The 27,487-nt window shown below is 40.4% G+C and overlaps 1 protein-coding gene across 2 annotated transcripts in view; it reads right to left on the reverse strand.

Annotated features, from left to right (window-relative positions):
• Window positions 1-3,188: 3,188 nt before the first annotated feature.
• zgc:162952 (PKc_LIMK_like_unk domain-containing protein) overlaps window positions 3,189-27,487 on the reverse strand; it is a 101,250-nt gene continuing 76,951 nt past the window's right edge. For both annotated transcript variants that reach the window (XM_048558968.2, XM_048558967.2), the window contains exons 4-9: window positions 27,263-27,311; window positions 26,999-27,148; window positions 19,383-19,556; window positions 15,554-15,637; window positions 13,213-13,299; window positions 3,189-5,215 (exon numbers count right to left, since the gene is read on the reverse strand). In XM_048558968.2, the coding sequence (XP_048414925.1) occupies window positions 5,114-5,215; window positions 13,213-13,299; window positions 15,554-15,637; window positions 19,383-19,556; window positions 26,999-27,148; window positions 27,263-27,311 (646 nt within the window). In that variant the 3' untranslated portion in view covers window positions 3,189-5,113. The remainder of the gene's footprint in view (window positions 5,216-13,212; window positions 13,300-15,553; window positions 15,638-19,382; window positions 19,557-26,998; window positions 27,149-27,262; window positions 27,312-27,487) is intronic.

Consider the following 27,487-nt stretch of genomic DNA (forward strand, 5'->3'; position numbering starts at 1 on the left):
ACCTATTTCTCAAGGCCTGGCCAGGCACTTTGAATAAAAGAACCAACCTGACCATTGAGGGTCCCTGAGTATGTATGTGCTCTCTCTTCTTCTTCCTGAGGTCATTGAAGCAGCCACTTCTTTCAGTGATGCTATCAAATTGCTGATCCTCTGATTGGCTCAGCAGCCCCTGGGAGGCAACCTCAATTGGATCTGCTCATTTAAATGAATTGCTCATGTGCTACCATTTCAATGAGAACTTGCAGGAAAGACAACATCTATTTCAATTAGTTTGGTGCTGTGCTAAGCTCTACATGCTACACCGCTGTATCAGTCCTAAACTTCAGAATTCTCTTCACTAAACATTTCTCTCCTCCTTCAAGTCTCCCCTTCATGCCTACATTTTTCTCTTAAGCTTTTGGCCTTCTCTGATTCAGATTCAATTTTTGGCTGACTGTGATCCTGTTATGAGCTTTTCAACATTGCTTCTAGAAAGGTAAGTGTTATTGATTAGAAAATGGGCTGCACCATCCAATTACTAGAATGAACCCTGCCCCAGGAGAATATCTGCAACAGTACTGAAACTTTTATTGGCTACATTTTCAAACTTACTGTGCACATAAACCAGGTTTTACTAAAACTATCCACTAATTGTCATGAATGTGTTCATTCCTTCAGTAAGTCAATAAACAGAATATATGAACTTGATAAATTCTTTCATTTGAACTTTATTATTTTCAAAATGATTATATGTATTGATGGAGTGAACAACTATTGCTAATCTAGATACTAGAAGTTTAAAAAAAGATAGCTGAGACAGTAACATAATATCCATTTTCACAAAATATGTATCATTAAGTGTTTTTAGTATTAAGTAACAGCTAGCTTGAGTTTTCAATTGGAAATGCAAGGCAAACAGCAGCTGCTTGAGGTTGTGCAATTCTGCACAATAGTTTTCAATGTCTTAGCACCATCTATAACCAGCAGGTATTGATTAAACAACATGCTTTTTGGAAGCATTCACATATTTACATAGTATCGGTCCATAATTAACAGTATGTAACAAATCTGATGAGAGTAAGCTCTGTGAACAGGATCATAAAGAATTACTTCTTGGCATTCATAATGAACAAGCAAGTCAATTACACCTTTACAATGAAATTATGCATTGCTCAAAACCACTGCAATGTAGTACCTAACTAGTTCAACCAGTTTCATAGCTTTTTAAACTAATTTCTGATAGGTCTCATGGTCCTTAATGATTTCATTCAAAAAAAACTCCCTTCATATTTTAATTTTTACAGTTTCAGTGGCCATTAAAGTATTGTTTTGTTTAGAAAGATGGGCCTGTTAGGTATCAGTTAGCCCCAACAAGGGAGCTGGCAAGAAACATATTCCAAGACTTAGACGATGCTGAGCCAGCAGCTTTGGCAAAATGATGGCAGCTCAAAGTGTCTCTTGCCTGAAAAGTTTTCTGATCTTCCTTACAATCGTGAGAGGACAAAAAAAGAGCACAAGCTCTATTCATTAAGTCATCCAGACTCCTCAATCTAATTAAGTTGCCTAATTGTAACAATGCAGGGGTGAGATGAGCCCTGCCACTTCTGGCAGCCTTTGAGACGATGTATCTACAATATTCTGCCCTACTGGGCAGTTTTGTTTTATTTCTAAAGAAAAGCCCAGAAGTGCTCATTGGGAAGTTCCAATGTAAGGTTGCTGGTTAAATGTTTCTGATACAAAGAAGAATAAGTTAACTGCTTTTGGAACTGCCAATTATATCACAGAAACCCCCAAGCATTACAACATCAAAATAGATTGACCGATTTATACAGAAAACACCAGATTTTAAGAAATGTGCTACATACTCTCCAGTTTCATATTCTATATCACTGATGCAATACATATTACAAGTCTACTTTACAATTATACAATATTAAATACTACAAATCAATGTTTATAGTCAGCATGAGAAACAATTTAAAATGCTCCATTTGCACTTGTTCTATGGCAGATAGCATGAACAAGTGTCAAATCACCTTATGGGTCATACATGAAACTGTACAATATCTGTTTCCCTGTTCACTGCCTCCAAGGATTGAACTTGTAAATGGTCAGCAATGAAAACCGCAGCATCAATTCATTAGTAAATACAACAGATGCACCACGCCCACAGCACCCCATCCAACCCCACCCCAAGTAGCAGTAGCAAAGATTAAAATGAATTGAGGGAAAATAAGTGATAAGTTATATCCTTAAAAAATATGCACGTTGAAAGTGGCACATAGCATTCTAAATTTAATTATAAACTGCGCAAAACTTTCACCACTTTAATGAAGTATTCTGAATTGTGGTTTTACAATTCCAAGGTGGAGCTTAAGAGAATCAAAGGAGAATTTAAACTCAATTTCTGCCTTTATTTATATTTTAGCCCAGCAACAAGAAATTGAAAAATATTGTCACTGTGTTCATGTCTGTCTTTTCGTTTTGCCTTCTACTTTTGAACATCCACAGCTCATAGCTGCTATAGCTATTTGCATCATCACCGTAAGCAAGATTAGCAAACATAGCACAGATCAAGAACCAAACCTACAGTCTTTCTTATCTAAGTATAGATTCAATTTCAGCATTGCCTTTTAGTTGGTTTCCTATTTGATGTACATCCATCAACTAACATTCTCTTTCAAAAAAAACAGATGGTTTAATTGGGACAATCTTTTTCAGCTTAGAGTCAGGAAGGTGACACCAGAACATTTCCAAATCCAAATACCACATCACAGCAGTAGCAGTAATGTGAAGCCATTCTCAAGTGTTGTTAATTCATTCAAAGGTGAGTAAAACACCCAACGTAGGGGACCCCATGTGCTTCTGATGTTAATGGTTCTGATTGAGGCTATGGCAGGCAAGAGAGCTGTCCTCATCCCTCCATTCAGCAGAAGACCTCCAGCAGGCCAGATACAGCAGGCATAGCTACTGGTGCTTTACTTTTCTGTCAAGAGTCCAAACACTCTCCTAACAAAACCAAGTCCCTCAGCTCCAGCAAGGTTAGTTGTATGAGCAACTGAGTTTCAATTCTGAAATAGTAAGAACTGCTGATGCTGGAGTTAGAGATAACAGTGTAGAGATGGAGGAACACGGCAGGCTAGGTAGCATCAGAGGAGCAGGAAAGCTGATGTTTTGGGTTGGGACCCTGTTTCTGAAGAATGGTTCTGACTCAAAACGTCAGTTTTCCTGCTCCTCTGATGCTGCCTGGCCTGTTGTGTTCCTCCAGTTCCACACTGAGTTTCAGCTCTCCTCCTTTTATGCAACTTCATTGCACTACATTGCTGTGTACTAATGCCTCTTCACTGTGTTCCCTTCAGTTGTACTCAAAAAATGCCCTACACCCTCCATGCTCCCCATGCTGGTTATTTTAAAGTTTATATCCGCTGTGTCCCATGATCTTATTAGTTGCGTGCATTTGATTTTCCATGCCTCCAAGCACCTGAGCTTATCTGCACAGGCTGTTAAAATTCAACCCACTATCTCTCTGTATTCTTGCTACGTGCAAATTGACTGCTGTGTGTCCTACATTACAAGTGACTAGACTTCAACAGTATTTCATTGGCTGCAAAGTATTCTCAGAGAAGAAAGGCACTATGTAAATGCAAGTTATTAATAAGTGGACAATCAAAGGAACTTCAATATCTAACTCCCTTTCTTTTCAAACAGAAATAATCAGGCTCATTTTACGATAATGAGTAATTAATTCATTACTGAAATTGATACTCAATACTTTGTGATTATTTATCAGCATGAAAAATACATATGGTGCTTGATAAGTTGTGCTCACTAAGTTAAAATGCAATCTTTTCACATGATTAGTTATCAAAACATTAAATATCAGAGGGTAATAATTGCAACTACACACACCAGAACGACACTTCAAGTTAGACATGGTCACAATGACTCAGCCTTTTGGAATAAACACCTAATTCTTGGATTCAGAATGTTTTTAGCTTCTGTTCAATCTTGCTGCTTACTGGGGTCACAATGCTGCCTACTCCGGTGCACACGATACAGTAAATATGAGGCATTATTTGGTAAGGCTGAAATAATGTCATTGAAGGACCAATAAGACATTGGATTCAAATAGACGGCAGAAGGAATTGCCTATTCTGGAGAAAGTCTACCAGAATGGGCTTTACTGACCATCATTCGGAATTTCCAGTCAACTAACAGATACGTTTTTTAGAATTCGGACCAATACTTGATATACCTTTCTCTTATACAATAACTGCCTGTGATGAGGCACTTCTCTGGATTAAGACTGACCTTGGTGTTTGATGGGTGATAGTTGAGATGAGCCAAGGTGTGTTTATCAAACATTACTGCTAACCTTTGGAAGTCACTTTATTTGGAAGAAAAATAAAAATTCACAAAATATTCCCTGTACAAATTTAATGTGTAATCTTGTTTCTTTCTCAAATGTTTCATTTAAATTATTCAACATAAGTAATTTACAGACAATCTGTTTAGCGCAAGGTGATTAAAAATATATTGCAGAATTCTACACAGGAAATTCAGCAATGAAAGGGTTTGTCAGTAAATGGAGTCTTATATTTATAGCTCTAGTTTTGCAGAAGTTGCATCTCCTATGAGAGCATTTGTCATGATGTACATTACAGTCCATCAAATATGATGGATTGAACAAAAACACTTCTCTGCCTGGTAACCCAGATACAGAATAATGACGGCAGTTTTCCAACAATTGCTGCAAGTTAAAATTTTGAATTCCGTTTACTGAAGGCGGGATAACCTGGAATTTGAGTAACAAAGTGGAGCAATATCAAATCAACCATCCATTATACACCTCCTCCAAATTTAAAGTCAGTTGAGGAGTACAACAGATAGCTGAGTCAAGATAGCTGGATCACATTTATAACCCAAAGTCCAAATTGTGCCACTCCCCAATGGTCAACAAACTGATGTGACTAGGCAACTGAGTGTGTCTTTTCACTATCATGAGTGAATAAGCTTTTTCTAACACACGCTCAAATATCCAGTTTTCCTTCTCTTTCCTTATACACTGTATGATGATAACAGCAGTTGTTATCACCCTTGTAAGGCCTTGCGGTACAGTCAATCACTGACAGTTTCATACAAGAATCTCATTGGCCTCGTTTGGCTCCAAGCTTTCAGCTACCTCCTCAAGTTGGTCCAGTAACTCAAGGAACGATGGTCTCTTGAAGGCATCAATCTGTGGGACAAAAGCAGAAGATGTGTTTGAGCTGTGCACCCTGTTTGGGGACATCTGAAATTGTTTTTTACAAAACTACTTAGCGTACAGCTAAACTGAAAATACATAATTAAAAATATTCCTGTATTGGCATAAAAATGCACTTTTAAAAATCTTGTAATGTGGAATTATAAGTATCTTGCTGTGGTCAGCATACTATTTGATTTTTTTTTTAAAGATTAGACTCCATATATTATCAACAAGTAAACAGTGTATGATTGGCAATATTGAAGGGATACCCAATTCTACTTCATCTACAAAGCAATGATCAAGGTATGGTCTTACTTCATTTGTTAAAAATCCACTACATGGTTTGTAATATCAGTTCTACTTGTGACTATTTATCTTGATCTTTGCTTTCCCTCCATTATTTTTACCAGTTTTCATTACTTTTGTCTTTTTTACATTCATTCTCATTCTACATGTTTTCACCAATTCCTTCATTCTATTCATTAGGAGCTTTAGATTTGCTGCTGTGCCAGTTATTAGCAAATCTCACATTCATCACAGGTGGACCTCCTACTTAGGCATTTTTCTGCATTTCATCCAGTGTTTCTCTGCTCACTGCAGAGGTGTTAAAGAGCACTGGGACAGTGGACAGCATTGCCTCACCCCACATTCTATGACACTCGATTCAGTTTCACCAAGTACTGTTTAATTGTTGATGTCATTCCCAAATACAGAACAAAAGTCTTTAAGCTCTCCTGCAAACCCTGATTGCCTCCAGTAGTTGTAACAGCTTTTGCCAATTCTCTCAAACAAAGTACTTTGATAATCTGAGGCAGCTGTAATTTTCTTTCAGGGTTGACCTTTACCAAACATTATGTTTGGTAACCCTCCCTCAGAACTGGAGTTCTGAGAAAGTTCCCCAGTTCTGAGGAAGGATCACAGAACCCGAAATGTTAACTCTGTTTTCTCCTTCACAGATGCTGTCAGATCTGCAGAGTTTTTCCAGCAACTTTGTTTTTGTTCCTGATTTACAGCATCCCCAGTTCTTTTGGTTTTTATTATGTTTGGCAAGTTTCACAGAACCTGTGTCGATGTGCGCGCCAGGGCATTTTCCTGTACAATTGCCCCAAATTCACTTCATTAATTGAGCACCATGCTTCTATGGTATTCTACCTGATAATGTTAGCCCAATTCTCCAACCTGCCATAGTGGGTATCGACTAGCCACTGCCTGGTGATGCTCCATATTTAAAAGCCTGATGTGAACCTGGGTAAATCGCAGTCAGTCAGAAGCTGCCCTCATGTTTCAATTAAGTTGTCCTGAACATGGCACGTAAGGGGATTTTGGTGCTGTGCTTAGCAGACAGGGGCAGAGAGGTCTTGGTGAATGGGGTGGCATGGAGGAAGGATTCCTTCGTCCCCCAGGATCAACATAAGAGACCATGATACCAGACACCGCCACCCTGGTACTAGGGGACCAGCTGGGTCAGAGTGCTCATAACCATCTGGAGGAGCTGCCATCAGGAAGGTGAAAAACCTTCTCCACTTCTCCAGGGTAAGTGTCACTATCTTCTCTCTGTTATCTCTATGGCTGGGCCACTTCCCACCAAGGCTTATGCTCTACCACTCTCACTGTTGCCTGCAACGTCTTCCCTCACTCACTCTCGTCAACTCAATTCCTCCATCCGACCAACCCTACCTGCCCAGTGTGCTGTCTACTCACTCACTCAGCACATTTCCCCCTCTTGCACCAGCACTAACAGCTGTGTCAGCCATTTTCATCTCATTCATTCACTTGCTTACTCGCAATCCATGAGAAAATGGCCCACAATAAGGCCAAAACCTCCAGGAAGGGTGATGGAGTGCCCAACATTCAGCTCCTCCCTAGATGTCTACTACCTTGACCAATGCCTGCTGACAAGAATGATAAGCTGCCTGGCTTTGTTTCTGTATTGAAAGGCAAGGCAAGACATAAGTACTGTGAGCCTGTTAGCTGAACACAGAAAGGCAAGGCACGAACGCTGTGAGCATTCAAGCTGGTGCAAAGTGAATGAGCACTAAGACAGCAAATGAACAGCCCTGAAATGCAGACCGGTCCAACCCACAAACTGGGCACCTGTATCTGCATACTACCAGTCTTGGCAATACCACTGCAATGGAAGGTGCCAGTCTGCACCAGAATGCAGCACTGTAACTGCAGAAGCATACTGTAAGCGGGTCAGAGGTGTCCCATGATGATGCAGTGTGTGCTAGATGCCAAGATTCATGGGTGTGGGATCATGCAGTTGCTGCCCTTACAGCGTGCCTGAGGTATTGGTGCTTAGTGTCCAACATGGATGGCCAGAGTTGCCAGGTTTTGACTGTCATGGTGAGAACTCATGGGGTCTAGTTTTTGGTTGGGACAACATGATAGTGCACATCAATGAGGTGAGATGGATTAAGAATGAAGGTGATAATGGGTGTTAATCCATGCTAAAAGGCGTTTGCCACTTACTAGGAAGAATCATATCTCACTGGTCGATACTTGGTTGCAAAATGGGACCTTTTGGTGTCAGAGGTAAGAAGGTTCTTGGACTTTTCATCTAATTTAGCCAACTTTCTCACCATAGGCCATGATGTTCAGGAGATGGGAATGTTGCACTCCTAGCCCTTAACGACTGACTTCACTGCTTTAGCCTCTCTTGTTCACAGCCCTTCCTAAAATCAAACAGATCGCAGGCAACGTAACAGAGATAATGGGAACTGCAGATGCTGGAGATTCCAAGATAATAAAATGTGAGGCTGGATGAACACAGCAGGCCAAGCAGCATCTCAGGAGCACAAAAGCTGACGTTTCGGGCCTAGACCCTTCATCAGAGAGGGGGATGGGGGGAGGGAACTGGAATAAATAGGGAGAGAGGGGGAGGCGGACCGAAGATGGAGAGTAAAGAAGATAGCTGGAGAGAGTGTAGGTGGGGAGATAGGGAGGGGATAGGTCAGTCCAGGGAAGACGGACAGGTCAAGGAGGTGGGATGAGGTTAGTAGGTAGCTGGGGGTGTGGCTTGGGGTGGGAGGAAGGGATGGGTGAGAGGAAGAACCGGTTCACACTGCCCTCCAACCCCACCACACCCGGCACCTTCCCCTGCAACCGCAGGAAATGCTACACTTGTCCCCACACCTCCTCCCTCACCCCCATCCCAGGCCCCAAGATGACATTCCACATTAAGCAGAGGTTCACCTGCACATCTGCCAATGTGGTATACTGCATCCACTGTACCCGGTGTGGCTTCCTCTACATTGGGGAAACCAAGCGGAGGCTTGGGGACCGCTTTGCAGAACACCTCCGCTCAGTTCGCAACAAACAACTGCACCTCCCAGTCGCAAACCATTTCCACTCCCCCTCCCATTCTCTTGATGACATGTCCATCATGGGCCTCCTGCACTGCCACAATGATGCCACCCGAAGGTTGCAGGAACAGCAACTCATATTCCGCCTGGGAACCCTGCAGCCATATGGTATCAATGTGGACTTCACCAGTTTCAAAATCTCCCCTTCCCCCACTGCATCCCTAAACCAGCCCAGTTCATCCCCTCCCCCCACTGCACCACACAACCAGCCCAGCTCCTCCCCCCCCACCCACTGCATCCCAAAACCAGTCCAACCTGTCTCTGCCTCCCTAACCGGTTCTTCCTCTCACCCATCCCTTCCTCCCACCCCAAGTCACACCCCCAGCTACCTACTAACCTCATCCCACCTCCTTGACCTGTCCATCTTCCCTGGACTGACCTATCCCCTCCCTACCTCCCCACCTACACTCTCTCCACCTATCTTCTTTACTCTCCATCTTCGGTCCGCCTCCCCCTCTCTCCCTATTTATTCCAGTTCCCTCCCCCCATCCCCCTCTCTGATGAAGGGTCTAGGCCCGAAACGTCAGCTTTTGTGCTCCTGAGATGCTGCTTGGCCTGCTGTGTTCATCCAGCCTCACATTTTATTATCTTATAGCAGGCAACGTAATGGCTGGTTTTGACCTCTAATCTATTTATGCACCTGGGAACATATTTAAAGAAGCTGATTACAACCAGAAAGTAATTAGAGCTGGAATAGAAATGCCGATTAGGAATGAATCCTCTAAACATAAGCACTTTTTCAGCATGGAAATGAGCAAAGTCTTGGAAGGAAGAATGATCAAGACTGTGATGTAAAGGGTTCTGTAATATTGGGTTGAAAAGTGGATCTTGAGACAAGCAGATATCCAAAGACTAGAAGGCTGTGAACTGAGGCTATGATGAGGCGACACGGTGGCTCAGTGGTTAGCACTGCTGCCTCAGAGTGCCAGGGACCCAGGTTCAATTCCATCCTCAGGTGAGCGTCTGTGTGGAGTTTGCACATTTGCCCTGTGACTACATGGGTTTCCTCCAGGTGGTCAGGTTTCCTCCCTCAGTCTAAAGATGTGCAGGTTAGTTGGATTGGCTGTGCTAAGTTGCCCCTAGTGTTCAGGGGTGTATAGCTTAGGTGGGTTATAAAGGGATGCCCCAATTATCAGTGTGGACTAGTCAGGCCGAAGGGTCTGTTTCCACACTGTAGGGATTCTACTAAAAAATAGTGAAGGATGGAATGGGCTAGTTCAATACCTACAGCAGTGCGGATATTCTCACTAATGAATACCAACAACTAAGTGGGAATGGCAAAATTCTAAGGACTTACTGGCGGAAGGTTAAGAGTGGTAGCCCAAAAGGGAGAAAGAAAATAATGGCATTAAACAATCCACAATTGCAAATAGGATGCTCCCCTAAGTAGCAGACAAGGAATGTACAGAAATAAACAAAGGACCTCCCCTTGGTAGATCACCATTATTACATTTTACAATAATATGAATCAGCAGCAGATGCAGGCTGTTTGGCCCCTCAAACCTGCTTTACCATTCAACGAAATTGCGGCAATCTATTTGGGTTTTGAATTATACATTCCCATATACTCCTGACAACCTTTTATTCCCTTTCCTAACAAAAGGTCTACCTGTGCCTGCCTTAAAAATCCTCAATGACACCCTTCTATGCCTTCTGAGGCACAGAGAGTCAAAGTTGCACAACCTACTGAGAGAATAAAACTGACAACTATCTCAAAAGAGAAACCCTTAATTTTAAAACCACGCTCTGGGTATTTCAAGATTCACCCACAAGAGGAAACATCATTTTTGTGTCCACATTGTCAAGCCCATTCAGGATCTTACAAACTTCAACCAAAACATCCCTCACATTTCTAAGCGCCAATGGAAACAAGCCCAAGTTATCTAAACTTTCCTCATAAGTCAACCCACACATTCCAGGTATCAATTTAGAGGCATGAGTCTCTCCTCTGAGTCACTGCCACTGCAATCAGTAATAAAGGAGCTGCACACACTACTTTCCTTATATAAGGAGACCAAAACTGCACACAATATTAAAATGCCAGCTTAACAATTGCCCTGCCAAAAAAAAATGTAAAGATATAATGCTTCGCTTATGTTCAAATTCTCACCTAATAAAGGGCAACATTCCGTTAGCTTTGAGGAAGGGTCACCGGACCCGAAACGTTATATCTGATTTCTCTTCACAAATGCTGCCAGATCTGATGAGCTTTTTTTAGCAATTTCTGTTTTCGTTTCTGATTTACAGCGTCCGCAGCTGTTTCGGTTTTTATTCCATTAGCTTTGCTTTTTTAATTATTGCTGCAACTGCATGCAAACTTCTCATGGCTCGTGCTGTCTGCAGTCAGTCATTCTCTGTTTAGATAGTATTCTGCATTTCTTATTCTTATTGCCAAACTCAACAATTTCACATTTCCTATATAATATTCCATCTGCCAGATTTTTGTCTGCTCACCTAACTTATCAATATCAGGCTGAATAACCCTTATGTGCTCTTCAGTACAATTTTTCTTAGCCATCCTGTGTCATCTATAAGCTTAGCTGCCATGCTTTGCTCCCCTCATTTAAATCAATCATAAAAATTGAAAAATGTTGTGGCCTCAAAACAAATCCCTGCAGAACCCTTGTTCTCATATCCTACCAATAAGGAAAAGACCATTTATCCTTCTCACAGTTATCTGCCAAGCAGCCAAGTATCTATCCACATGAGTACATTACCCCATGGACCTTGTGCTTCCACTTTGTGCAACCACCTTCTATGTGACACCTTGTTGAATGCTTTCTGGAAATCTAAGCATGATATATCAAAGGTTTTCTCTTTGAGCACACAGCAAGTACTTCTTCAAAGAACTCCAGAATGTCAGTGAAAAACAATTTCAGTTTCACAATAACATGCTGACTCTTCCCAATTACACAGAATTTTTTTTCTAAGTGCCCAACTCCTTTATTGTTGATTGTAAAACAATCCCCATTGAAGAATGAAAAAAGCTGGTCTATACTTTCCTGTTTTCTGTTGTCCTCCCTTTTTGAACTGACACATTATATTCACTATTTATCAGTCTGATAGACGTTTTCAAGGATTTGAGCATTTTTGACTTAGCCACCTCCTTTCAGATCTTCGGAAGATGTCGATCAGAACCCAGGGTTGTGTCAACCCACACTTCATCACTTTGCTCAGGAGTGCTTTCCAGATGATGTAATCTCATCAAGTTCCTCTATTCTTTCCACTTCCAGATTTACAACTATTGCTGGGAATTTAAAGCCATAGAGTCATAGAGATTTATAGCATGGAAACAGACCCTTTGGTCCAACTCGTCCATGTCAATCAGATATCCTAAATAAATCTAGTCCCAGCATTAAACTCATATCGCTCTAAACCCTTCCTACTCACATGCCCATCCAGATACCTTTTAAATACTGTAATTGCACCAGCCTCTACCACTTCCTGTGGCACACACCATCCTCTGTGTGAAAAAAGTTGCCCCATATATCCCTTTTAAATCTTGCCCCTCTCACCTTAAACCTATGCCTTCTAGTTTTGGACCATCCAACCCCAAGGGAAAGACCTTGTCTATTTACTCCATCCATTCCCTTCATGATTTTATAAACCTCTGTACGGTCACTCCTCAGTCTCTGACACTCTAGGGAAAATAGCCCTAGTCGATTCAGCATCTCCCTATAGGTCAAACCTGACAACATCCTTGTAAATGTGAGCTCTTTCTAGTTTCACAACAGCCTTCCTATAGTAGGGAGGCCAGAATTGCACGCAATATTCCAATATCCGCAATATGACCTCCTAACTGCTATACTCAACTCAATAACCAATAATGGCAAGTATATCAAATACCTTCTTTCTTTTTTTGCATTCCCTATACTGAAGTAAAACATTTGATCATTTCATCTTCCATTTCTTTATTGTGTACTATTAACTCCCCATTCTAATTCTCTAGTATAATTCAAACATTAGATCACCTTTTAAAATTAAAGTCCAACTTAGCATTTACCCTGAAGAAAATATAGAATAGATAGGCCTTTCTTTGTGCTACATAAATCTAAATCAAATATATATAATTATTTATTTTATCCTACATTGGACAAACTGGCAGAAAGCTAGCCACCAGGATACATCAACATCAACTAGCCACAAAACGACATGACCCACTATCACTCATATCTTTACATACAGATGAGGAAGGACACCACTTTGATTGGGACAACACATCCATCCAAGGATAAGCCAAACAGAGACACGCATGAGAATTCCTAGAAGCATGGCATTCCAACCGGAACTCCATCAACAAACACATTGATTTGGAGCCAATCTACCATCCCCTGAGAAAAAGAGCCGGAAATGACATCACCAACCCAAGGAAACCTAACCAGATAAATAGAAAGCGGGACATAACACCAGCGCCTCGTCGGAGGCTCACTGATGATGTTACCTAGAATGGTGACGAAACGTCTGAAAACGAACCTTCCAGCTCAGCGAGCAAATTCACATCCAGAACCTCAACCTGAGCTACAAATCTTCTCAAAACTCGCTAACAGTAATGGGTCTTTGCAATGTGTCCAGAGTTAGTGAACCTTGCAGAGAGAATGACAGTAAGTCAGAAATACTTCATACCCTACAGCAGTTAACTGTAATTTCCAGCACAGCTTTTGGACAGCCATTCACCATTTCCTTGAATGCTTCAGTATTGAGTCCATAATCCTAGAAAAATGTGTTCAGAAAGAGATTTCAGAATTATGTATGCTCCCCTGCATGCCAAGTTAAGCCATATGTAAACACATGGTTAAACTATCTTCTGAGGTAATTGTTTTAAATTGTATCATTGTGTACCAGTCAGTACTTTGACAATGAAATGTTAGTTTGGTTATTATAAAGCATCATATATTTTTATGATCGATAATTTCAGTAAACTTTTAATAAATAACCTATATACAGTATAGTATACATGTGAATACTATACAGAAAAAAAAGTATACATATCGTATTAACAATTCAGATTCACTGTAACAGTGAGAAATATAGACTGGATTTTGTGGTCCAAACAATATGATAGCACTCGCAATCCCTGCGTAGAAAGAGGCTCACTGGGATCCAGTGATCTCTATGGCATGAATTTCACTTTTCCTGTTGTTAATTTTATTTCAGTATCAGTCATTGAGATCTGTCCTAAACAATGTCAATGAAGCCATCAAGTAAACTAAGTAGCTAAACACTGAAAAATTCAAAGACAGCAAACTAGGAAGGACAATACACTGATCATCTGTCACTTTTAATTAATCTTAAGGAAAGTGAAATAAAAGATTAGACACACACATAGAATTATGGTCATAACTGGAAGATCATAAACAGACATCAAAAATGTTTTAAAATGCATTTGTGTTTCATTACAATGGACAAATTTAACATTCTACTCATAAAAAATTAGTTTTCCACAGCCAGAGATTGTCCAGCAGAAATTATGACTGAGTATGCCATTAAAAATCCAGTTATGCCTCAAACAAGAAAGCACAACCTTTTAAAGAGTTACTGTTTTGAGATAAACCACATAAAATGTGGAAGTTCCCGTCAAATCAAAATTTTTCTAAGCTTTCCATTTTTGAGAACTTCAACTGTACACCCTGCAAAGAGGTGATGAATCAACGAGAACACTTTCACAATTTCCGTGTCCAGTTATACATATGTGTGCACCAGAAGTTGCTGTCAGAATAATGATGGGTGAACACTGACAGTTTCATGACGTTATAAAATTGGCTACACCTCACAAATACCTTAATCACTGAAAAGCGCTTTAGGACTTTGACGTTCTGGAAGGCATTATAGAAATGTAAGCCTGCTTCGCTTTCTTCTTTGTTACTTCCTTCAACATTACAGCTGGAAAATCTGGAACTATATACAAGAAACAAGGCTTCAAGACCCCTCTAATAATGTAGTGGTTGGTTGACTTGCCGAGCTGGTTCGGTGTTTTACTGCAGACGTTTCATTACCCTGCTGGGTAACGTCATTAATGTAGCCTCCGATGAAGCCGAACACTGTGCTGATGATGTTACCCAGCAGGGTAATGAAACATCTGCGGAAAAGCAACAAACCAGCTCAGCGAGCTAACCAACCACAACACGGGCTACAATTCTACTCTAAAACCTTAGATGCCTCTAATAAGTTGATTTAAAAAAATTGTTGAGGTCCATCTACATGAACATCTAAATTCATCAGCTGTTTCAGCCCTTCCTACGATCTATAGAAAACACAGAGACATGTCGAAAAAAATAAATCTGGCATCTGTTTGTTTTGGGACAGCAGTAATGTAAAGGAACCTTGTTACTCATTTTAAACTTGTTTATACATGCAGAGCAAATGACATCGTTTATTTTTGTCTTAGGTATTCATTGTTGACAATGTGACTTGGTTAATACAGATTTGTTTTAGAATTTGTTAGAAATGTATGATTGTTCATTATTCCACATCCGTGTTAGATATTATCTCATTCCGAACTCTGGTGTCAAATCAGAGAATGACATTACATTTGAAAGTTTGATGTTTAGAACTGCCTTTTATCTTCTTTCGCTTATCATTTAATTAAACCTGTCTACTGACAGTTCTCTAATTGGTTTTCTGTGACTGTGAATCTGAGAGGGCTGCATGAATCATAAACAGGTTTCTATCACAATGTGTAGGGAGTGAATTTCATGCCCACGTACTTGTGTTAAACAGAATTTGCTGTTGGCTTACACAATTCATCCAGGCTCAATGATTCTATGCCGTGATCTTATCAGGCTTTATAGTCAACAAAAAGTTCAATCATTCTAAAGTTTCAATGGTACAAAAGATACATTTATTATTGAGATTTGGAATTGATCCCATCATGCCCAAAATGACTCCACTGTCTGGTTTCAAATTACTATTGTCCCGCTCGCCCTAGGGTCAAGTGCCAGACTGCTGACCAGTCAGTTATAGCTACCTGTGTCCTGGGTAGAAATTCAGGATCAGCGGTGACTCTGCCAAGTATTTCACACAATACTATACCAAAGGAGAAAACATCAACCTGAAAGATATGTAACCATTAAGCACAACTGTCAGTTCAATGCCTGATTTGATGCCAGACAATAACATACTTTTAAAAACAATAACACTTGTAGATAAGTCAGAGCCTGGCATTTATAGCAGTCAACAATATATCACCACATACCATAAATCACCTGAAACCATTGGATTTATACGAAGAAATCTTGGTAGAAGTAAAACATAATTCAGAGATTTTACATTCGGAACAGCTATTGTTTTATAGACTCTCTGATTAAGTGCATTGCCTTCTAAATGGTGTAATCCCACAGCTCATTCTAAAATGAAACCTTCTCAGAGTTCCAATAATATTTTTCCATTTTAGTACTTGTGGTAAGAGTTACATAACTAGAATGTGATAGAAATGGATGTGCATATCTGCTGTTTCTAAATGCCAGGTGAATTAGGTATTGATAACATTAATAGTCGTATCAACTCTGTACTTGAAAATAGCTAACAACCTGAAGAAACCAAATTCAAAGATTCTCTTGCTATACACTTTATATTAATGCCAAAGTAATTATCAACCCTTTATGACCTGCAGCTGATGAGATAAATTTCAACTATGAATCGGAGAGAAGCGAATTCTGAGCTACCAGGCCATTGTGAATCTGAATTGGAATAAAATCTTTAAGAAAACATTCCTTCAACCCTATTCTACCATTCAATTAAATGAAATCATGGATGATTTGTACCTCAATATTTGCTTCCATTCAGTATCCTTAATAGATTTACCGAACAAAAATTACTCATCCCAGCCACAGGACATTGCCACAGAAGTTCCTTTGGCTAATGACCTGGGCCCATCTTCAGCTGTTTCATCATTGTCCTTCCCTTCATCATAAAGTCAGAAGGGGAGATGTTCATTGATAATGACACAACTTCGGTGTCATTCACAATGCTTCAGATACGGAAATAAGATATAAAAGCAGTCATATTCAATTGCACTAAGACTGAGACAACATCCAGGCTTGAGGGCTTATAAGTGCTAAGTACCAGTTGTGCCACCTAAGTGTCAGGGAATGACCATATTCAAAAGAGAGAATGAAACCACCTACCCTTGACATTCAATGGCAATACTATCATTGAATCAACTTTATGCTATCAGCATACTGGGAGTTTACCATTGACCAGAAACTTAACTGGACTAGCAAAATAAATACTGTGGCTACAAAAATAGGTCAGAGGCTGGGAATTCCACAGCAAGTAACTCAACTACTGACTCCTCAAAGTCTACCCACCACCTCCAAGGTTCAAGTTGTGAGGGTGATAGAAAGCCAACACTTGCGGGGATAAGGGCAGCTCCTACAACTCAAGAGGTTTGACACCATTCTAGACAAGACAACCCCCTTGATAAGTATCCTCCCCATCCAGTACTTTAAAGATTCACCCCCTTCATCACAATGCACACTGGCAGCAGTGTGTGCTCTCGACAGGATGTGCTGTAGCAACTCATCAAGGTTCCTTTGATAACACTTTCCAAACTCACAACCTCTATCACCTAAAACGACAAGGTCAGAAGTCACATGACACCAGGTTACAGTCTATCAGGTTTATTTGAAATCAGAAGCTTTTGGAGCGCTGCTCAGGTGAAGTCAATGGCTTAATTAGTTTGTACAGTTTTGAATTACTAGTTTGGTTAGAGCCTCACCATGCGACTCCTATACCTATCATGTTATTCCAGCCATTTGGTTTGTCTTGAGCATCATTTCATTTTTTGATTTTTGTTTATAGTTATCTCTCTGCCTTAATTAATCAGTTCATATATCATCCCTTCACTTGCTATTCAGCTGTTGACACTTTACTCACACTGTCTGACATTTTTGATCACCTGCAAAGATTTGTTATTCAACCTGTCAACACTACACTCACACCATTTGTACTATCTTTTGACACTCTTAGTTACTTGGAATTATGTTGCAATTATCCATCTGCCTATAAGTTCTGTGCCTGTGTGATTCCCTCCGCTTCACCTAGCAAAAGAAAAGACTTTACCTGATGAAGGAGCAGCGCTCAGAAGGCTTAGTTCAAACTAATGCGATCATCTCTCCATAATGGCTTCCTCATGTTCATTTCTGTCAGCCATAAATACATGAATAGGAAAGGTCTGGAGGGATATGGGCCAGTAGCAGGCAGGTAGGACAAGATTAGTTTGGGATTATGTTCAGCATGGACTGGTTGGACCGAAGGGTCTGTTGCCGTGCTGTATGACTCTCTGACTCTATGAATGTTTTGAACATCTAAATGCTATCCCAAGTCTGTTTTCTATACTTTCAGTTTCAGTCTGAAGGAGGTTTAAAATCTGCTGGATTGTCTGTGAGATCCACAATGAATGGCTAAATTTCCTTGGTGTGTGAATCTTAACGCTATATATCACTGTTAAAATCCTTGGTTTGTGCTACACACGACAAAATTATCAACCTGTTACAAATAAAATTAACAGCTGTAGTCAAATGCTGTTGACAGGAATATGCAAGGATACATTAAGTTGTATTGCACACAAATGGAATTAAAGCTACCAGTGGGAATCTATGGCAGCATTGATAAAATCTTAATTAAGTCCTTCATTGGTCACAATGAAACGTACTCTGTATTAAATGTAACAAGATTATATTCAATAGCAAAAAGGTTAGTCAATAAAATTGGCCACAATGAAGGGAAACTTTGAAATAAGTGACCCATAACGTTTAATCTTTGTTGAAAACCGGCCCAGAAACTCATTGAATAAGGACCTACTCATTAATGATTTACATTTGTTTTTGTTGGCTTAGAATATATTCAATAGCCCTTACGTTCTCAAATGTTATAAACAACTGCATCACTAGCCCATGAATGTTGGCAGCTTGTGGCATCAATAACAATTCAAAACAATCATTTTTATCATTCTTTTGGGATGTAGGGCTTGTTGCGAGAGCTGGTTTTATAGTTGAGAATACAGACCACTTCTTGAACCACTGTATCCATGTGGTGAAGGTGCTCCCTCTGTATTAGAGCCAGGGAATTTCCTCAGTTTTGATCCTATGATGGCAGCTTATGTCCAGTCCAGGATGGCATGTGACTTTAATGTGATGATGTTCTTCTAGGTGCAAGAGGTCATGGGTTTGGGTGCTGATTACCAAGGAAGCCATGGCAAGTTGCTGCAATACTTTCTGTAGGTCGCACACACTGCAGCTATGCTGCTCCACATTGATATGAAGGAATATGAAGTTGAAGGTGCTAGATGGGCTGACAGTCAGGTCAACTGCTTCATGTTTTTATTCAGTATTGGAAATACATCTTTCTATGCAGCAGAAATGCTCTCTCTGAACAATCATTCACCTCCTCGGGCAGATCACTGCAACAAAGCCAGTGGAATAAGCAGCTCAATATTCATCAGTTTCAATGGACAAACTGCCTGTGGAGCTGGCAACTCATAAAACAGATCAGAATAAGGTCTGATGCCTAATTCGCAGGCCAGCCTCAGGTCTTTTAGTTAACAATGCGACAAGTCTTGGCCTATAATTGAGCAAAGCTTCATCCCCAATGCGTTCAGTCCCAAAAGGACCATTGATTACACTCAACAAGGGTATGGTAGGACATCATGGTATTTCTGTACTTATGTCATTTTTAAGGTTTTATTTTGAATACCTTTTAAAATCAAACAAATCTTTAGCCTGTGAAAAGAATGAACAGAAAGAATACTTCCATTGTCCAATTGTAGAATAGAAGTGAAATCAGTCACACTTTACCTTCCTGTCATAAGGTTCACCTCGCAACATTTCAGGTGCCATCCAGAAAGCTGAGCCAACCAAGGACAACTTCCGTTCAAGATCCTTCGTAGGCAACTCAACGACCTCCCGGGCTAGCCCAAAGTCTGTAACCAAAGCCTCTCTCCCTCGTGCTGTTATCCTAATCAAGCAGTTCTGGCGTAAATTAAAATATATCAACATTAATATGTGAGGCAACTATGAGAATGTCTATGAATTACTCTGAGAAGAATTTTTAAAAAGTGCTTTACTGAAATTGCGAACAAATAATCTTTGCAAAAACTATTCACAATGAAACATTCACAATTCAATCCAATACCAATTTACATGTTAAATTGGAATGAAATATGAATGTTATAATGAGGTAAATCTATGGTTTCCAAGCTTGTAAATCAGCAAAGAGCCACTTAAGCCATACAAATAAAATTTCTAATTAACCTATTTTTCTAAACAACCTGTCCAGACATGTTATTTCACAAAGCTGAAGGAGGTGGGACTTGAACTCTGGCCTCCTGGTCCAGGGGTGGGGGCACTGCCACAGCACCGCAAGATGGCCAGCCTTAAGAGGAGCAAGTACAAAATCAGGAAACTGCAACTTTATAAATAAAACACGAACATCCAGCAACAGCACTGTTGAAATCACTAATGGCCTGAAATAGTAATCACTGTCGGAAGGTCAATCCACTCTGCCCAATGTCTGAGCTCGGTACTTCTGGCCCTGGGCATTGCAGAAATGTGGAGCATAACTGAAATCCAACAGTTTCCTCATACTGTTAGATAATCAGGGTTAGTCAAACATAAGGTAACACAGCGTGGAGCTGGAGGTACACAACAGGCCAGTCAGCATCAGAGCAGCAGGAAAATTGACTTTTCAGGTCAACACCCTTCACAAAACATCAGCTTTCCTGCTCCTCTGATGCTGCCTGGTCTGCTGTGTTTCTCCAGATCCACACTGTGTTATCTCTGACTCCAGCATCAGCAGTTCTTACTATCTCTTAGTTAAGCATAACTTCATTTTATAGCAGCAGTTGCTGTATTGTATATTAAAACGTATTTTCAGAAATGATGTCAACAATTAGTCATTGTCTCATGCTGGCATTTCTCTGTTCAGTGTTAACACCCTTCACCCCTGACACTGTTCTCCCTGCTCCACTGTGACCACATTAGTGCTGTCCTCCCTTTTCCATCCTTTAGCAGTGCTGTCCTGCTGCCCTTACACAACCAACAGCATTCACCCCCCCTTACCTCAACACCCACAATGTTCTCCCTCCACCCTCAAATAACATTTCCTTCTCCATCAGACTCCCACAGTATTCTTCTTCCCCAGATCCCGACTATGTTCCCCCCTTATTCCAGGCCCCCTGAATGCATCCTCCCTCATCACTCACTTTGCTGACAGTGTTCACAACCCCTCTCTCACAACTGTAGTATTTTCCACCTCCTCTCTCACCACCAAGAGTGTTTATAGCCTCCTTTATATCCTCAACTATGTTCACCATCCCCCTCACACATTGACAGAGCATTTACACTCATCCCTTGGACAAACAATGGTTTCCTCCCTCCCTCACTCTTGACAGTGTTCTCCCCAGGCTACCACACACCAGTTGTTCCTTTCCTTCCTTACCCCTTAACTATTCAGACCCTTCCCTCACCCCCTAAACAGTGTTCATCCTTTTCACTTAACCCTAAATGTGTTCTCTCGCTTCCCTCACACCCTGTTCAGAGTCAGGTACCTGAGTGTCAGTATCTCTAACACTCACACTTTCGGTCTGTTAGCCAGGGCTCCCTGATTTGACCGGATAAACAGGCCAAATCAAGGAATTTATATTTTATGAGGTCACTCCAGCTGACTGTTCCTGACTGTTCCTTGCAGTGACTGTAATGAGGCCAGCTAGCTACACCTTATAGAATATGATCTTCCTGATTGGAGCTGTTAATCTGGTCCAATCGGGGAGTCCTGGCTGACAGATAAAAACAAGAGTTTCAGAGATACTGCTCATTCTGACAGCTAACTCTGAAGAGGTAGTACTAGAGTCAGGGGCCATTCATGTCCAAATAAAGGATGACATGGTGATGGGATACCAGCCTCTATAGATTTATTCAGTCCCCTCCCTCCTTCAATGCAATCCGTCTCCAGGATACAAAAAAAATGCAAGCTGTGTAACGTGTGTGGCCTACTTCAAGCCACATGAAGCTGTCCTGTATTCCAAGATCTGTGCAAGACATACCAAACAAAAAGACACGGGGCCTGCCTGTGCAACAGATCTGCTCCAAACTTACAGTGAGAGGCAGTAACAGACAGTAACCAAACAAAACACAAACACTTTATATTTGGCAGCAGTAGCAAGGTCTGCAGCAGGGACCCACAGAAATGTAAGCAGATTCATGAAGTTCACAGCAAGACATATGAGTCAATACCTGGAGTGAAAAAACTGACAAACAGAGATCAAGCAGCCTTTTCACACTGAGAATGGATTACATTGTGTGGATGAAGCAAACCAATGACAAACATTTGATTCAATCAACATAATTTGTTCCAATAACACTGGCAAACACACTCTAAACCATCAGCTGATGCAAATATCCTATCAGACCAAATACTGAAGGATATGTACCTTCCGGCCCTGATGCAACTTCATCCGAGTGTGTGTGTCACCTTGCTGTGTCTACATTCCTGCTGAAATTCCCCTGTATCCTGCTCCTGCCAATGAATGAATGATCATGCTAAGACACCACCTATCCTAATTTTCCAAGACGCAGGACCAGCATGCAGGTGCAGAATCATCTCAAAGGCACACAGGACAATGCTCCTACAATATGAACCTAGTTATAAACAGAGGTTTCCAAAGTGCACAGTGAACCCAGATTTTAAGAAATGATATCGCTACACAGAGGTAATAAAGTGTGGAGCTGGATGAACACAGCAGGCCAAGCAGCATCTTAGAAGCAAGATGCTGCTTTGCCTGCTGTTGTTCATCCAGCTCCACACTTTGTTATCTCGGATGCTCCAGCATCTGTAGTTCCCAATATCTCTCGTTACACAGAGGAATGCTTAAGGAGGGACATAAACCTGCAATATGCCTATTCTGAACAGTCAATGCCCCCAGATGGTGACGGTATGATGGATCACCAGGACAACAATCTACACATTGACAGATGTCAAGTAACCAGGAACAGCCAAGGGCGAAATCTACAATTATACCATAACAAATTGAAAACAGTTGTAAAGCTGTTGGAACAATATATAGAGTCTTAGATATCTGTACTTGTAAACTTTATAGTCCTTATCTCTGTACAACTAATTTTGCTGTTCCCCAACATTTATGTCTTTTGACTTGTAGCACACAAGAACAATCCTTGGTGAAAAGGAGGGTTCTGCGTGATCGTGTTTGGACTAATGTCCCATTGAGGGTTCAACATGGAAATCAGACAAATACCATGATGGTGTTTGGGCATGAACCATCCTGTTACATAGCCAGTGCTCTCTGCACTGTTACACTCAGGGCAGCGATTAGAGATTCCTTTATATGATACCAATTAGTTTCACTGTACATAAATCCACGCATCTTCAAGTAAACAGAATCTATGCACCCAATTCATGTTAATGCAAGAATATCATTACACCACCAGTATTCACACTCTCCCCTTACATGCAGATTGTTTTCTTGTCCCTTTAGCCCTGACCCTGTTCTCCTTTTCCCTAACATCCCAATTGTTCTCTTCCCATTCTCACCTCCCAGTAGAGTCCGGCCCTCTCCCTCATCCAACAACAGCATTCAACATCCTGTCTCATTGATTGACAACATTCACCTCGTTCTCTCACCACACAGACATTCACACCACCCCCAATATTTCTGCCACTTCTGACATTTGCCAGATGGAAGCCAGGCATCCCAGAAATTGAGCGAGAAGGGAGTATGCAGGTCAGGGTGTAGGGATTGCCACATTGCAGGAGGCTGCGGTTGAGGATAATCCAGGAGGCAGGATGACATGGAGAGAGCAGCGAACCGAAAAGGCTAAACATAGCTGTGGGTGCTTTCACACTTCAACTGATTTATTTCAAATTACACTCCTATGCAAGCATTGGGCCTGGCATGAAAATCTCTAAAAACAAAATCTGTCTAAAACTCCATCTGAAAATATAGAGTTAATAGCCCAAGTCTTTGGTATCCCGCCACCTAATACCACCACTGTTGGAATCACAGAACAGTCTGGGCAGGCTAAAACTAGTCACTGGAGACTTAAGTTTCACATGTTAAGTACAGGTGCATACATCAGACTTCCTCAGCTTTCCGAGGCACATCTGTGATCAGTTAAAGTTGACTCAGGCCTCTTACCATATTCCAAGATTTGTGTCAATGTTGAAAACTTTATCAGCAACACCCAGGATTGTACACATTAAGACCAAACATAGTTCTTACTGAGTTTATATAAAGCAGTTTGACTCCAGGAAGCCAAATTGTAACCAGCTGTAACTCTCTTTGTATGACTACACACCTCACATCCAAATAAAATAAGAGCATGGCTACTCTTAATGTCATATCTTGGTTGAGCTGAGATGATTATTGAGTCAGACTTTGGGTCAACCTGCTGGACTATCTTTTGTGATGTACATGATTTTTCTATCAATTGGAACAGGAAAATTTCAAAAAATTGTCCTTGTATATCTAGCCGTAACTGGAAAATACAGCAAAACCTGACCAACACTACAACAGTCTAGACAGTATTTTTGAAAGTGGTGCTACAGTGAAAATTGCTTTGTTAAACTTAACATGTATTTATTTTAAAAAAGAATCCCTATGAACCGTGGCAAATAACATGTGGCCAAAATGGCAGTGATGTTTCCTGGTCAAAGCATGGTTATTTCTCTAGCAAAACATGCTAAGTAGAGAATTGTTACACGCAATAATAGGGTAGGGAGATGGGCTTAGATTAGTTCACAGGTTGGAGCAACATCGAGGGCCGAAGGGCCTGTTCTGCGCTGTATTGTTCTATGTTCTAATAAAATCATACCCAGTAACTTACTGCTGTCACTGACAGAGCACTTACATAGTAAACAGCATACGGCCCTGATTTAGTAGTGGCACTATCTATAACTATCATTTCTTCATGCCATTTTTCAAGCAGAGGCTCACCTGGATGGCATGTTATGGACAGAGGTGTGCACAGCACTTGGTCAGAAATTCCAGTATGTACCTAGGTACAGCAGATTCTGTGCCAGAAATGCAGTTTTGGAAATGTGTGTACTTATTCATTACCTGTATGACTATGTTCATTCAGTTAATCCACAAATAGTGGTTAGTTTAGTGGGGGGCTAGAAATTAGATGTTGGAGAAGTTGAGGGGCTAATTTATCTTTTCTACAATGTGGAGAAATGATTTTACTAAAGCTCGTTTTTAAAAATATAATTCAGCGCTGTGCCAGCGTGCATTTGCAGCTCTTTCCAATTAGTTGTAGAGCCTGTGGAAACATGTTGGTAATTTTAAGATCAGCATTGTCCACAAGTAGTGTCTCTCATCAATGATGCAGGCTGTAAAAATTCACCCCTAAAATGATCAGCCTTGGGAGCAGTCTTGTCACTGAATTGCGAGGATATGGAGTCATGCCCAACTCCAGAGACAGACATTATCGAAGCCATCATTTCATTGTAGTATATACTGAGGGTGTGCTGCGCTGTCAGAGTCTCTCAGAGGAGACACTAAATTAAGGCCCACTTGTACCCTCTTAGGTGGATGCAAAAGAACCCATCCCACTATTTCACAGAAGAACCCTCTCTGGCGTGTTGATCAATATCTATTCACCAATTATTATTATTACTGCCAGTTAGCTGGTTCATTGCTCACTGAATATGTGTTCTTGCTGTATGCCATCTGGCTCCATGATTCCTGTATTTCAGAATACTTCATTAAACTATAAAGCACATTGAGAAAACCTAAGAACATGAAATGTATTATGCAATTGCAAGTTATTTCATTCTTTTTTCTTTTAAATGCCCATCCAGTTGTCCTTTGCTTTTTGCTTTAAATTTGCCATGGCTCATGATTGATGCCAATTTTAAGTGGGAGTAATTTACTTCTGGTCACAGAGGTTACAAAATGTAGAACTCAAATAAAGTCCTTTATGTGTAAATGCAATCACTTTTTCTTTTCTATTTTCTGTAAGATGCAATGGGAAATCCAATGCGACACTTCTTTTCCAGATCTGGTGTTTAATGTGAGCATGGGAATTTGTCTTTGTATTCTTCAAAAGTGACTGAGCATCATTTTATAACACAACATGAAGAGCAGTCAGTATTCTATGTGATATCAGAAGCTGGCAAACTGAACAGTGCAATACTAGTCAAATAGCAGCTTTCAGAAAATACACTGAAGGACAGGATGAAAAAATGAACTGAATTGTTGTTACTACAAAAGTAAATCCTTATTATGTACCCCCTACGCAAGACATTTCTACCACATAATGAAGAGAAAATTGGTCTTTATTACACTCAAAGGACAGGATCCGTTTACAACTGTCTGAAAATTGAATAGAAAGCTTATCAATATTTTACAGGGAAGCTTATAAATATTGTGTTCTTTTTTGTATCTCTGAATTAGTGAAAATTACCTGTACTTAGACAGCAACTTTGATTTATCTTTGGATAATTGGGCTGATCATCATCCTATATTTTCCATTCACAAATTGCACCCATTTCAACCTCATTTAAACTTCATGCAGTTAATGGAGAAAAACAAACACTGTATCAGTTCAGTTTTTTTTCCACAGTATTTGCAGCACTGGTAGAGGCCATTTAACCCATTGATTTTGTTACATTGATTACTTTGTAACTGTCTCTGGTGGTGTTCATTCATTTTCTGTCACTGATCAATCAACGCCTTACTTAGAACAGTTCAAAAGTTTTATTCTCTGATTTGTTGCATTCATTTCAAAGTTATGATATTCAGCAATGTGATGGCACTTGTTATTTTCTTTTTATTGCTTTTCTGAAAACATCTCATTCATGCTGACCTAAGATGTGAGGTGTTTTATTTGCTTTACTAGCTTTCTTTGTGGATAGTTTGACCAGATTGCCCAGGGTCATTTGCAGATATGCTCCACTAGGCTAACAACAAATCAGCTTGAGACTGTCCAAACAGTTTGAACCAATGCATCCAGAATGAGAGAAATATTTCATTAGCATTGCTGAAATTCAAAGGAGAGTGTTAGGAAGGGAACATTATTAAGTAAGTGAAAGATAGTAGGAACTGCAGATGCTGAAGAATCTGAGATAAAAAGGTGCAGAGCTGGATGGACACAGCAGGCCAAGCAGCATCAGAGGAGCAGGAAAGCTGACATTTCGGGCTTAGACCCTTCTTCAGGGTCTTCTTCTGAAGAAGGGTCTAGGTCTGAAACGTCAACTTTCCTGCTCCGCTGATGCTGCTTGGCCTGCTGTGTTCATTCAGTTCTGCGCCTTGTTATCTCTATTATTAAGTTAGTACATGGTTACTGACTTGAAGGCAACTTTGTTTTAATAACTGAGAAAAGAAAGCATACAATTGTTTTGCTAGACAATTGATGATATGCTGAATATTTGAGTGCATGAAGGCGCAGTCAGTTACCTTGGAGTTTAAGTCCCTGTGATAAATATTCTTTGAGTGTAGGTACGCCATTCCTCGAGTAATGTCGGCTGCGAGATCCACTTTTTCCTTCCAAGTCAGGTTAACCTCTTTATTGGCCAGTAATTCTTCTAGGCATCCACCATTAATATACTGTGAAGCAATGACTGTGTGAACATTTGTGAACACAGCTGCAACAATTTATTTATCTTACAATTCCATTTATATTTGTGAAGTAAAATATTGTTTATTTAGAATGGTATTTACCTCAAGCATAGGATACAGTTTATCTTCTTTAACGCACACACCAAGGTACCTAAAAAAAAAGTCAATATATAGGGTTTTTGTCACATGTTGCATTAATGGGTGTGATGCAACAAATTCTTCCAATGTTGACTTGGTAGTTGGAGTTGAGATTATAATTTTTGACCTTGAAATGGTGAACAAAAGCTTTGACACACTTAAAAAATAGAAAAAACTCTTTCCCTGGGT

The sequence above is a fragment of the Stegostoma tigrinum genome, chromosome 29, assembly GCF_030684315.1.
Source record: "Stegostoma tigrinum isolate sSteTig4 chromosome 29, sSteTig4.hap1, whole genome shotgun sequence".
Taxonomy (NCBI): domain Eukaryota; kingdom Metazoa; phylum Chordata; class Chondrichthyes; order Orectolobiformes; family Stegostomatidae; genus Stegostoma; species Stegostoma tigrinum.